Source organism: Oncorhynchus masou, chromosome 13 (genome assembly GCF_036934945.1).
Source record: "Oncorhynchus masou masou isolate Uvic2021 chromosome 13, UVic_Omas_1.1, whole genome shotgun sequence".
NCBI lineage: Eukaryota > Metazoa > Chordata > Actinopteri > Salmoniformes > Salmonidae > Oncorhynchus > Oncorhynchus masou.
The window spans coordinates 66,998,252-67,012,795 of NC_088224.1; the positions used below are offsets into that span (position 1 = coordinate 66,998,252).

Consider the following 14,544-nt stretch of genomic DNA (forward strand, 5'->3'; position numbering starts at 1 on the left):
AATTACAGGTACTGTAAAGTGGAGACCAGTGTTTCTGTGTGGATGTTGTTGCGGAAACCATATCCGACAGACTGTAACAGAAGTGTCGTATCAAGTCTGTGGCTGATTGGAGAGATTGACTGGTGAAGACAGAGATGAGAGGGATCTCTAGTACTCTTGTCAGGAGGATCTAGTTACTGTGCTCTTTGTGACGGTAGACTATGTTACCATAATCAGTCCGGTGGTGATGGGGTCATTGCATCCATGGCACAGCTCTCCGAACTTGGCCCAGTAATCCTTCTTGCAGAAGAGCCGGCCCTCCTTCTCATAGTACCAGTGGGACAGGGAGGCACTGCACTCACAGCATCTGAACAAGGGGGGGAGGAGAGAAAGAGCGAGAGAGAGAAAGAAAGAGAGAGAAATTTTAAGCACAGCTGACTTCGTAAAACTGGCTAGGTCTTTGACGTAGGCTACTGCTCACTGTTGGGTAACTCCACATGTTTTGCTCTAATACAATTGAATGGCAGAGGCCTTCTTTACAGCTTCTGAAGGCCTAACCAATGGCTGGCTGAGCTAGTTAGATTTTTCGACCCAGAAACCACCAAAGAACAATCTATTTTTAACACAAACTGATGATGGAATCAGAAAATCAGAAAAATTATTGAAAAGATGAAGTAGAAATTAAAAATAAATTGTATTTAAAAATATATATATATGTTTTTATATAGTTCCCCACTAATTTTAGCCCATCATGGGGCTAAACCAGTGAGATGCGTCTTACTGAAGGTAATGCAACAGATAAGGACATTTAAGTTGAATCACTTTCAGATCCATGACGCGTTAACCACTAAGACATTTCCACATACATTCGGTCTTAGACCAAAGTGAGATCACAGACAAACCCCAACACTGTGACTAATAAATAAACAACAAGGATATGATGAATGACACCTTCACATGTCAATGCTGTCCAAACACAACAACCAACTATAACAACCAACTATAACAACACTCCAGTGGCTTTTGATCCACCCGATTGCAAAGTGATTTTATGCGCTCCAATATCATTTGATTTAGAATAAAACATCTCAGATATATAACCACGTTTATAAACGGGGTGGTTCAAGCCCTGAATTGTATACCATCGGTACGAACAAAACATGTATTTTTACTGCTCTAATTACATTGGTAACCAGTTTCTAATAGCAATAAGGCACCTCAGGGGTTTGTGATAGATGGCCAATATACCACAGCTAAGGGCTGAATCCAGGTACTCCACGTTGCGTTGTGCAAAGAACAGCCCTTAGTCATTGTATATAGGCCATATATATGACACCCCCTCAGGCCTTATGTCTATGATATAATTAAGTAATAAGGGGCTATCTGCATGTGGATATCTTAAGGAATGGACTTATCGCTGTCAGTAACAGTGGATTAAGAGAGCTGATAGTGAGATATCTCTCTCGAGGAGAGGACAGAGCTGAATGATTGGGTAGTGATGTCAGGCAGATAGAGATCATTGGCTGATAGACAGGCTGAGGACTGAAGGGGAGAGGAGATGACAGCACAGACGACAACACAGTCGATAATCCCAGAGACACACACACCAGAGGAGGCTGATGTTAGAAACTATAGAAGGACATACTCAATGTAATGGCTGGAATGGAATAAATGGAAGGGATCCAAACACATAAAACACATAGAAACAACGTATTGACTCCATTCCATTGATTCCATTCCAGCCATTACAATGAGCACGTCCTCCTATAGCTCCTCCCACCAGCCCCCACTGACAAACACGCCCACACACACATACCCAGACACGCACGATACTGAACATACCAGATAGATGACACAACATTGATCTAGCTCAGGGTGGTAGTCAGCTTTCCACCTCTCTGCAACCATGAATCAAGATAAAACAAGTTCCAGCGGAAGTAGTTTAGTTGGCTATTCTAAACCACAACAAAACCACTTTAATTAAAATATATATACATGTTTACCTTTATTTAACTAGGCAAGTCAGTTAAGAACAAATGTTTATTTACCATGACGGCCTACCAGATAACAGTGGGTTAACTGCCTTGTTCAGGGGCAGAGTGACAGGTTTTTACCTTGTCAGCTCGGGGATTCAATCCAACAACCTTCCTGTTACTGGCCCAACGCTCTAACCACGAGGCTACCTGCTGCCCCATTTCTGTTCCAGCCAGGCTCTATGTTGAAATAAGACAAACAAATGTCATCAGCTCTCCTTCGCTGAGCTCTTGAAATGAGGACAGGAGTTTGAGACTGCTCTGTGCCTTACCCTTTTCATAGAAATGAGCTGAGCCGAGCTGAGCTATAGCCTACTGGGATGACCTGTTTGCTGGCTGGGGCTATGCTGTATAGGACAAAGTGATGGTCTGAAAAGGCTGTGTGAGACATCCATGACTAACTGAGTGTCTCCACTCCATCCCAGTGGACCATCATCCATCAGCCCTCCTAGTCCTTCCTCTGCCAGACAGCCAGGGATCAATAGGAACAGACCTGGGGGAGTCAGTGGGACTTTTGGTCATCAATCCCCATCTGATGCCTCTCTGCTGGGCTACAGAACATCCAGACCAGAGGCATAGGAGGGAAAAGGGAATGGGGCAGTGGGGTAAGGGTATGGGGTGTAATATTAACAGACTAAGTTTAGGGGCCTGGGAACTGTTGGGAGGGAGGCCTAGGGAGAGGGAAATGAGGATGAGGACGTAGATAGAGGCTGATTGGGGTTAGTGAGTGGAACAGATTGAGCAGGCCCTGGAGGAGAGGACAGGTCAATTCTCATGGGTTTCAGCAGTTATCAGACTTCATGAAGTCAAGCCAGGACACACACGCATGCACCCATGCAGAGACACACACACATGTACACACACTAAACCTCCCTCTTTCTGATATGCCCATGTGCTCACATAGTGAACATCTCCGTGTTAAGAGCTCCCACTACTACAGAGCTCCCACTACTACACTCTGATCGTGCTGCATGCAATATGCTGAGCATGTGGTGTGATGATAGGAGGCAGAAGAACTGGGTCAAGGGTAGTCAGAGGACACAGACACACTACTCTACCTAGTCAGCAGTCTTGTCTTCCAGCTACACATCCCCCTCTGCAGAGTCAAAGTCATAACTGGGCCTGCTCTTGACACAGCAGGCATATCAGTCCACACAGGGCTTCAATGCTCTCGAGCTAAATCCAAGCTGAAGTCACCTTATCAGGGAAGGGCATGTAGAGCTGAACTGTACTGTAACAGAAGACCATATGACTATGACTGAACAGTTAGTTCTCCAGTTAGTCTCATGTTACCCACAGTAGCAGGCAACAGTAGTAGGATTACATGCGAGTGAAAGTGTATGTGTTTGTGAGATACCCTTTGACAGGGTCTGTCTGGAGCGACCTTTGGTGGATTTGTGCCTGTGTGTGTGTGTGCACATTCATGCCTGTGTATGTGAGTGTGTACTAGAGGTCGACCGATTAATCGGAACGATTTCAAGTTGTCATAACAATCGGAAATCTCTATTTTTGGGCCGATTTGCCATTTAAAAAACAAACTTTTTTTATACCTTTATTTAACTAGGCAAGTCAGTTAAGAACACATTCTTATTTTCAATGACGGCCTAATAACGGTGGGTTAACTGCCTTGTTCAGGGGCAGAACGACAGATTTTCACCTTGTCTGCTCGGGGGATCCAATCTTGCAACTTTACAGTTAACTAGTCCAACGCAATAACGACCTGCCTCTCTCTCGTTGCACTCCACAAGGAGACTGCCTTTACGCGAATGCAGTAAGCCAAGGTAAGTTGCTAGCTAGCATTAAACTTATCTTGTAAAAAACAATCAATCATAATCACTAGTTAACTACACATGGTTGATGATATTACTAGATATTATCTAGCGTGTCCTGCGTTGCATATAATCTGACTGAGCATACAAGCATACAAGTATCTAAGTATCTGACTGAGCGGTGGTAGGCAGAAGCAGGTGCGTAAACATTAATTCAAACAGCACTTTCGGGCGTTCAACTCCCGAGATGAGGCAGGTGTAACCGAAGTGAAATGGTTGGCTAGTTAGCGCGCGCTAATAGCGGTTCAAACGTCACTCGCTCTGAGCCTTATAGTAGTTGTTCCACTTGCTCTGCATGTGTAAGCCTGCTTCAATGGTGGCTGTTGTCATTGTGTTGCTGGTTCAAGCCCAGGGAGGAGCGAGGAGAGGGACAGAAGCTATACTGTTACACTGGCAATACTAAAGTGCCAATAAGAACATCCAATAGTCAAAGGTTAATGAAATACAAATGGTATAGAGGGAAATAGTCCTATAATAACTACAACCTAAAACTTCTTACCTGGGAATATTGAAGACTCATGTTAAAAAGGAACCACCAGCTTTCATATGTTCTCATGTTCTGAGGAACTGCAAGCAAGGAACTGAAACGTTAGTGTCACGTTCTGACCTTTATTTCCTTTGTTTTGTCATTATTTAGTATGGTCAGGGCGTGAGTTGGGGTGGGCAGTCTGTTTGTTTTTCTATGATTTGGGTATTTCTATGTTTCGGCCTAGTATGGTTCTCAATCAGAGGCAGGTGTCATTAGTTGTCTCTGATTGAGAATCATACTTAGGTAGCCTGGGCTTCACTGTGTGTTTGTGGGTGACTGTTCCTGTCTCTGTGTTTGCACCAGATAGGGCTGTTTTGAGTTTTCACGTTTCTTGTTTTGTTAGTTTATTCATGTATAGTGTCTTTATATATTACACATGAATAACCACCACGCTGCGTTTTGGTCCGCCTCTCCTTCACCTCAAGAAAACCGTTACAGTTAGCTTTCTTACATAGCACATATTACACTTTTACTTTCTTCTCCAACACTTTGTTTTTGCATTATTTAAACCAAATTGAACATGTTTCATTATTTACTTGAGGCTAAATTGATTTTATTGATGTATTATATTAAGTTAAAATAAGTGTTCATTCAGTATTGTGTAATTGTCATTATTACAAATAAATATTTTTTATATATAAATCTGTCGATTAATTGGTATCGGCTTTTTTGGTCCTCCAATAATTGGTATCGGCGTTGAAAATCACAAATCGGTCGACCTCTAGTGTGTACCATGCATGCCTCTGCGTGTTTGCGTTACAGGGGGCACATAAGAGGATTAACATTTTGAAAGATTCAGAGGGAGACTCTTACCCATTGTACCAAATACCCCGCTGGATGACTAAGAGCTTGCCCTGAGTTCAGTACTACTACTTTCTATACACATACAAAACTGTTGCACTTGTACTGTACAGTAGCCTATATTGCCGGACAAAGTTGGTGACCCAAAATAATAACTGACAAGAGTAACAACATTACACAAACACTATAGTATGCTACTCACAGTCATGACCCATATATCTACAGGCTGAACATGAATCCCTGAACAGGACCAGTGGCCCACCATCCACCACAGAGAAAACACAATGGTAAATATAGATGTGATAATGTGAGATGAGTAATAGAAAATGGTCTGTGGTGAAGACCAGAATGAGATTAAGGGCTGCACATCAGATACACATAACCAACATACTATGAGATAAAATGCTGATGTTAACCACAGGAATGGCTACAGAGAAAAGAGGGTACTGGATATGATACTGATGAACTACAAGGCAGACCTCATATCTATTCATATGAAATGGTCATGCCTTTTTCTTTTCCACGCCGCACAGAGTAAGCTAAATGCAGGGCTCGCTGAAAGCATCGAGAGAGAAAAGAGATAAGAAAAAAAGAGCACACATAAGGATAGAGTAAGGCAGGAGATGAGAGAAAAAGAGGTTTAGCTCTGCTGAAAGAGATAGGAGAAGGAAAGGTTATGCCGGGACAGGGAGAGGAGGCGCAATGCCTCCCCTCCCTGGATAGATGGGTTTTTACTTGATGAGGTGAGCTTTGGGTGACAAGTTCCTAGGGCTCTGTTATCAGGGCCAGAGGGGAGAGAGGGAGAGAGAGAGGGTGAGGAGGAGAGAAAGAGAGAGAGAGAGAGAGAGAGAGAGAGAGAGAGAGGGGAAGGGAGAGAGAGAGAGAGAGAGAGGCAGTGAAAGGGATGAGCTGGGGGAGGAGTGGAAGGATGGAAAGAGAAATAAACAAAAAGGATGACAAATGACTATTCCACAAGCGAACAGACAAGCAACTAGGAAAGATCCCAGGTTCTGAGATGTCAGACACCCAGCTGCAACTACCTACGGGCCTAGAAACATCCAAAGAAGGGGGAGGAGAGGTGGAGGGAGTCATAAAATCTGGAGACCCCTCTCTAACCCCTCTATTGACAAATGGAATCAGCCAAAGTGCCTTGTAATAAAATTACACTCCACTTCATTCTCCTTGACCCCAGCCCCAGCCCCTCCTTGACCCCAGCCCCAGCCCCAGAGAAACCCATGTCATATTAAATCACCACTCACATAGAGACAGGCAGAGACAGAAAGACTGGTCAAAACACTGTATTCATAGAGACAACTGTTCCACCAAAACACTGGATACATAGAGAAAGTGAGAAGAAATGGCACTTTTCACATCATCCATTCACTTTAGACATACTGTATATATTTAAAAAAATATTGATATGTAAAACACACTGTGTAATCAACATAGCTCGCCAAATTCTTTGCCTAGCATTGACTCTATGATCACAGTGATGCTCTTATTTAGAGATATTAGATTCTGAGATTATTTAATTAGCTTGATGTTTGTATACTGTAATTATCTTTGAACTGTCTGCTATGTATCTTATTTACAGGGCCGGTTCTAGCCTTTTGGGGGCCCTAAGTGAGATTTGTCACCTCTCTGCAAAACATTTTAGTGGCCCCTCTCTTGACAGCGGAGAGAAAAAAATGTAGTTTTAAAAGTACATTTTCTGCAATTTTACACATTTTTCCATGGTGGAGAGAAAATGTAGCAATTTCATAAAAACATTGCAATTCTACTCATTTTGCCATGGGGTGGCAAGAATTTGTATCAGTTTTAAACATCCACAAGAGCTGAAAGACAATGCCCATTCTTACCCATGATGTTGCACAACGATGTAAGTCAATAAGTCATCGTTTTAGTCAGAGTATATATTTGGTGTTGAAGTGGGAAATCCGAAGTGGTAATTTCCCATGCCAATGATGTGTGTTTCCTCTATGATTATGTTGTGCAAATATCAGAAACACCTGCAAAGTCCTTCCTCTTTGTGAGTCGTGACTGAACTGAGCAATGTAATAGATCATATTTGGCTGAGTCAAACAGCTTTTACAGTTAGGCTATCCATATTACCAGACCTTCATCTTATTATTTATATTTCTATGGCGGATTCGTGGCCGCAATTTATGGAACATGACAAAACTTTTGAGATAACAATAGATGGCAAAGTCAAAGATACTGGTTTCCCCTATCCATCTGTGGCAAAGTTTTCCCTAAATGCTAATGACAAATCCAGCTCCAGAACCAGCCATAGCCTAGCCAGCAAATCTTTTGAATACAGTGTAGCAACAACAGATAACTTTAGCTAGCTAGATAAGATTAGCATGCTCGCTATCGACACTGACTGCTGTCAATGCCCTACTTATTGTTATTTCTCCACTCCACCTGGAAATCACCACAACGTTCCCACCCCAATTCATGAATATGTATTAGCAACCTGCACCATTCTTTGGAGGTGGAACCTAAACGATAATTTCTGTTATAGGACAGGAATTTCCGTTGAAATAAGGGCAGTATTGCCCTCTGGTGGGGGCCTTTAAAGCTAAATTCCCAAATCTACACATTTTGCGATGAGTTATGCCATGTTAATATCATATCGGAGTGAGAATGACAAAATCAATTGGGGCCCCCTGGAGATATGCCTTGGGTGCACCATCAGTATTCGGCCATGATTACTACAGGAAAGATCAAACAGCTGACTAGACTAACTACCAATCTAAAAATGTACATGGCTAATTGTCAGCTAATTGAGTGACTGACATAACAGGATTAAAAACTGCTGATGCGCAAAAAAATATGAAATTGCACCTGGTGTATTTTACTTTATACTTTTTTAATATTTTAATTTGTCTTTTATTCATTATTATAATATATTTTTTAAATATATATATTTCCTTTATTACCCTCCAACCCTGCCGGCCCTCCCACAATTGGAGAAAACTAGTGAACAACAACACTTAGGCCTGTATTTCCAGCTTATACATACTATATACATTTTGTGGGCAGTCTATTTTACAATAGTTTTATTTTATTTGTTTTTAATTCTTCCACTCCCCTCAACCTCTCATTTCTGACAGTGATGAGAGGTGGTCGTTTGACCGCAGACGGACACAGGCAATGAGGCAGTGATCGCTGAGATCCTGGTTGAAGACAGCAGAGGTGGATTTAGAGGGCAGGTTGGTCAGTAAGCTAAGGACCCTGGGACTAAACACCTCCCTCTGCAACTGGATCCTGGACTTCCTGACGGGCCGCCCCCAGGTGGTAAAGGTAGGTAACAACACATCCGCCATGCTGATCCTCAACACAGGGGCCCCTCAGGGGTGCGTGCTCAGCCCCATCCTGTACTCCCTGTTCACTCATGACTGCTCGGCCAGGCACGACTCCAACACCATCAGTTTGCCGATGACATAACAGTGGTAAGCCTGATCACCGACAACGACGAGACAGCCTATAGGGAGGAGGTCAGAGACCTGGCCGTGCGGGGCCAGGACAACAACCTCTCCCACAACGTGATCAACACAAAGGAGATGATTGTGGACTACAGGAAAGAGAGGACCTTCTCATCGACGGGGCTGTAGTGGAGCAGGTCCTTGGTGCCCACATCACCAACAAACTAACATGGTCAAAGCACACCAAGACAGTCGTTCCCACGACATTTACATTTACATTTAAGTCATTTGGCAGACGCTCTTATCCAGAGCGACTTACAAATTGGTGAATTCACCTTATGACATCCAGTGGAACAGCCACTTTACAATAGTGCATCTAAATCATTTAAGGGAGGGGGGGGTGAGAAGGATTACTTTATCCTATCCTAGGTATTCCTTAAAGAGGTGGGGTTTCAGGTGTCTCCGGAAGGTGGTGATTGACTCCGCTGTCCTGGCGTCGTGAGGGAGTTTGTTCCACCATTGGGGGGCCAGAGCAGCGAACAGTTTTGACTGGGCTGAGCGGGAACTGTACTTCCTCAGTGGTAGGGAGGCGAGCAGGCCAGAGGTGGATGAACGCAGTGTCCTTGTTTGGGTGTAGGGCCTGATCAGAGCCTGGAGGTACTGCGGTGCCGTTCCCCTCACAGCTCCGTAGGCAAGCACCATGGTCTTGTAGCGGATGCGAGCTTCAACTGGAAGCCAGTGGAGAGAGCGGAGGAGCGGGGTGACGTGAGAGAACTTGGGAGGAAGGTTGAACACCAGACGGGCTGCGGCGTTCTGGATGAGTTGTAGGGGTTTAATGGCACAGGCAGGGAGCCCAGCCAACAGCACGACAAAACCTATTCCCCCTCAGGAGACTGAAAAGATTTGGCATGGGTCCTCAGATTTTCAAAAACTTCTACAGCTGCACCATCGAGAGTATCCCGACTGGTTGCATCCCTGCCTGGTGTGGCAACTGCTTGACCGCCGACCGCTAGGCACTGCAGAGGGTAGTGCGTACGGCCCAGGACATCACTGGGGCCAAGTTTCCTGCCATCCAGGACCTCTACACCAGGCGGTGTCAGAGGAAGGCCCTGAAAATCGTTGAAGACTCCAGCCACCCTAGTCATAGACTGTTCTCTCTGCTACCACATGGCAAGTGGTCCTGGAGCACCAAGTCGAGGTCCAAGGGGCTTCTGAACAGCTTCTACCCCAAGCCACAAGACTCCTGAATATCTAATCAAATGGCTTCCCAGACTATTTGCATTGTCCCCACCTTTTACACAGCTGCTACTCTCTGTTGTTATCATCTATTCATAGTCACTTTAATAACTCTACCTCCATGTACATATTATGTCAACGAACCGGTGCCCCCACACTTTGACTCTGTACAGGTACCACCCTGTGTATAGTCTCGCTATTGTTATTTTACTGCTGCCTTTTAATTACTTGTTACTTTTATGTCTTATTCTTACTCATATATATATTTATTTTTTTACTGCATTGTTGGCTAGGGGCCGGTAAGTAAACATTTCACTGTAAGGTCTACACCTGTTGTATTCGGCACATGTGACTAATACAATTTGATTTGATTATGCCTGGAGCCAGCCCTGTCTATTTACCATGTAAACCACTTGACCCAGATATCTGTCCAAGATCAACTGCTGCCAGTGTTTTTTAAATTGTAAAATTGTATTTATTTATTTCACCTTTATTTAACCAGGTAGGCAAGTTGAGAACAAGTTCTCATTTACAATTGCGACCTGGCCAAGATAAAGCAAAGCAGTTCGACACAAACAACGACACAGAGTCACACATGGAGCAAAACAAAACATACAGTCAATAATACAGCAGAAACAAGTCTATATACGATGTGAGCAAGTGAGGTGAGAAGAGGGAGGTAAAGGCAAAAAAAGGCCATGGTGGCAAAGTAAATACAATATAGCAAGTAAAACACTGGAATGGTAGATTTGCAGTGGAAGAATGTGCAAAGTAGATTTTTTTTAAATGGGTATCAAAGCAAAAGATCAATGAATTTAATAATTGGTTTTGTTTACAATAATAAAATGATGCCAATTTGACCTGTCACGACAGTAGGTCATTCTGAAACTTTGGTGGGTGGGCTTGTGTTACTATCCTTGTGGGTACCGGAAATGTCCCCACAAAGATAGTAACACAAGCCCACCCACCAAAGTTTCAGAATGAGTAGACACACAGATGTCTGTGGTTTCCCCAGTTCTGCAGGGGACAGACGCATCTAGCTGGAAAGTTTCCCACACAGAACCACTAACTCCAACACCAACCTGCCATCTCAGCTGTGTACTGTGATGTATTGGTCAAACCAGTACCATAGTCTCTAACTAAACAACAGCCAAACGTTAAGCTGTGTTTCCTGTTTCTTGTATTACTTTTACTTCACTGATAACCCCTCTCATGACTGAGTTGAATGGAGTATTGCTGGAGATGACATTTCAATACAAAAAGGTATGCATAAAGATAAAAAAATACATCACTAGTCAACCGTGCAAACTATTGAATCCAAAAGGCATTGTCTGTTTAATACTCAGACTTTCTGGTGGGACTCTTCAAAATGTCAGTCTGGTCATCCGCTCTCTCTGTCTGGAAGACAAAGGTCATGGTATGACGTGGGCAGAGACACCTCTGAAGGAAGTGAGTCATGTCTACAGGAAGGACCCTCTGTACTGGGCAGGGGAGGAGAGGACGAGAGGAGAGAACCTCCAACAAGGTGTTGAAAGATTTTAAGTTTGAAATATTTTTTACGATGTAGCATCACGAAAAACGCAAGAAATCATGTGCCATACATGTAGCCTCCAAATCTCTCTCTCAATTTGGACGAGTATCTAAAATAATTTGTGTCTATATTACATACAGTGCTTGTTGTTCTTGTGAGTGGGTATTGCTGGCAAGACTGCAACCCACACCAAGCATGTGACTATTAGGAAATATGACATATGTCTTTATGAGAGGGGGGAAAGAAAAAGAGAGAGGAGAGAGAAAGAGAAAGAATGAGACAGAAATAGTGAGGACAGATGAAGACAGAGCAAGAGAGGGCGAGAGAGAGAGGGAGAGAAAGAGAAAGAATGAGACGGAAATAGGGAGAGGACAGATGAAGGCAGAGCAAGAGAGGGAGAGAGAGAGAGAGGGAGAGAGAAAGAGAAAGAATGAGACGGAAAGAGGGAGAGGGCAGATGAAGGCAGAGCAAGAGAGGGAGAGAGAGAGAGGGAGAGAAAGAATGAGACAGAAAGAGGGAGAGGGCAGATAAAGGCAGAGCAAGAGAGGGAGAGAGAGAGGGAGAGAGAGAGAGAAAGAGAAAGAATGAGACAGAAAGAGGGAGAGGGCAGATAAAGGCAGAGCAAGAGAGGGAGAGAGAGAGAGAGAGAGAGAGGGAGAGAAAGAGAAAGAATGAGACGGAAAGAGGGAGAGGGCAGATGAAGGCAGAGCGAGTAAGAGAGAGAGAGAGAGAGAGAAAGAGAAAGAGAAAGAATGAGACAGAAAGAGGGAGAGGACAGATGAAGGCAGAGCGAGTAAGAGAGAGAGAGAGGGAGAGAAAGAGAAAGAATGAGACAGAAAGAGGGAGAGGGCAGATAAAGGCAGAGCAAGAGAGGGAGAGAGAGAGAGGGAGAGAAAGAGAAAGAATGAGACGGAAAGAGGGAGAGGGCAGATGAAGGCAGAGCGAGTAAGAGAGAGAGAGAGAGAGAAAGAGAAAGAGAAAGAATGAGACAGAAAGAGGGAGAGGGCAGATAAAGGCAGAGCAAGAGAGGGAGAGAGAGAGAGAGAGAGAGAGAGGGAGAGAAAGAGAGAGAGAGAGAGAGAGGGAGAGATAAGAGGCCAGAGGAGAAATGCATAGAGAGAAGAAAGAGAGCGAGAGAAAGAGCGAGAGAGAGATAAAGATATACAGAGAAAGAGCGAGAGAGATAGAGAAAGATATACAGAGAGAGAAAGTGAGAGCGTTAGAGTATGTAATGGAAAACAATATGAGGAAACGATAGCGTCAGGGAGACCAGGGAGACCCCTCTCCTGTTCGCATCTTGTCAACAAGCCAGTGACTATCCCACTGGAAGGGAATACCGAGACAGGAATAGAGGGGGGAATTCCTGGCAGGAGGCAAAGTTTTCCTACAAATCTTCCTCAGTGGAACAAAATAAAATGTTACATTTCCCCAACCAGACAGGGAAAAGGGAATTCAGCAGATTACAACAAGATTAAAACCAGTTCTGATAATAACATAATTTAAACAATATTTGCGCACTGGGAATAGAGTAGATTCTACAGTGAGATGGTTAGGATGGATGTAAGGATTTCCCTACTACTAAGTAGTATAAGGATGTGTAGTGAGGTAAGGATGTGCATTATTGGTGCAGAAAGAGAGAGAGCAACTAAAATGAGACATTTATCACGATCCCAACCAACTCCCCGCTCTCTGCATCCCTTTATTATCATTCCAATCTTTTTTTATCAATCCTTCGTTGCTGTCTCCCCAGACCCCAAGCCCTTGATGTCACTCCCAAGAAAAAGCATGACCTCATTATCTTGGTGGCCCCTCCCCATTGGGTGTTTTCAAATCCTCCCAGGAAATCCTACAGCCAATCAGACGCAGGTCGAACCCCCTCCCCTCGCAATTGCAAGCTCAGTAAAGAGCCGGCATTAACCCCCTCAGTGCTGGACTCAGCCATCCCTGTTTTTTTGTTGTCTGCAGCTCTCAAGAACAAAAAGAGCAGGGGAAAGCTAGTCTGTGCATTTTTAACACAGTAGCTGGTTGGATGGGTTCAGTTCTAAGATGGCTGCTGAACGCTTTTGTCAATGGTGAACAGTTTTTGTTGTAGCACCGGCAGTCTATTGGTCTATTGAGCAGGGGCATGGCAGGTAACGGAGCTTTGATGAGCCGTGTGGTGGCTGTAGGCTGGGGGGTGAATAGTGTAGATGGAGGCAGATTCCTTTGTGCTCGCTAAGCCCTGTCTCCGTCTGGCTTTCAGCACGGATATCTATGCACATTCTGTCTGTCTGGGGCAGACTGGACTGGAAAAAGAGAATGGTCGTTCATTCTCCAATGTTCCATGACCACGGGAAAAACAAGACATGAGTGATGGGAGGCTATCAGGGGCCCAACAACATTGGTTGTGGTTCTGTCCTAGCATCAGTGAATAGTCAGTGTTCAGAGGACCACAATGCATAGAAGAAGTTGTACAACTTTTTGTGTTATCCTCAAAGATTTCAAATACATTGTATCCACTTGTGCAGCTAGAGTTGTGTTTTTAAATTGTCAAATAAAATCTATTTATCTATTCAGTTCAGCATACAAACATGTTGAGTCCTGGATTTTGGACACTGTTGGACTGATATAACTGGTACAGTGAATGAAAAAGTATAGGAGTGAAATAGTGAATACATTCTATATACATTGAGATAAGGGAGGTGAAATATAATTCCTGAAAGTCTGATTAAAGGCTTTTATTGAGGTCAAAGGTATAAAGTTGTAAGCTATAATGTCCCCTTTCCTTTGCAAATGTCCATCTCAAATTAACAATGGAACGTTGCAGTCGGTTTGCAAAAATACTTAATTCAACTGAACTGTGTGTCCTTGGTTCTGGAGACAGAACAGAGACAGTGTGTCAGTCGCTGACCTCAGTCTAAAAATGGGGGGGGAGAAATAAACCTGGCACCACATTTTCTCTATAATCCTTAAATCAACAAACCAGATGAGTTCCTGAAGTCAATAATTTTATAAGGAGCTTTCGGGCGAGCTAGCCCTGAGCCATAGCCATAACCAGAGCCCTAAGAATACCCAACTGCAACTGCCAAACCCAGCCATTGTCCAACTAGATAAGAACTGTGTGGCAAGCTAGGCCTGGGCTAGGAGATAAGCCAAAAGCTAACCAAAGAATTAATTTGAAATTTGCTCTATATTTAGG

The 14,544-nt window shown here is 43.8% G+C and overlaps 1 protein-coding gene across 2 annotated transcripts in view; it reads right to left on the reverse strand.

Moving 5' to 3' along the window:
* Positions 1-14,544, reverse strand: part of LOC135552877 (LIM domain kinase 1-like) — an 87,230-nt gene that overhangs the window by 33,824 nt on the left and 38,862 nt on the right. For both annotated transcript variants that reach the window (XM_064984799.1, XM_064984800.1), the window contains one exon: positions 208-346. In XM_064984799.1, the coding sequence (XP_064840871.1) occupies positions 208-346 (139 nt within the window). The remainder of the gene's footprint in view (positions 1-207; positions 347-14,544) is intronic.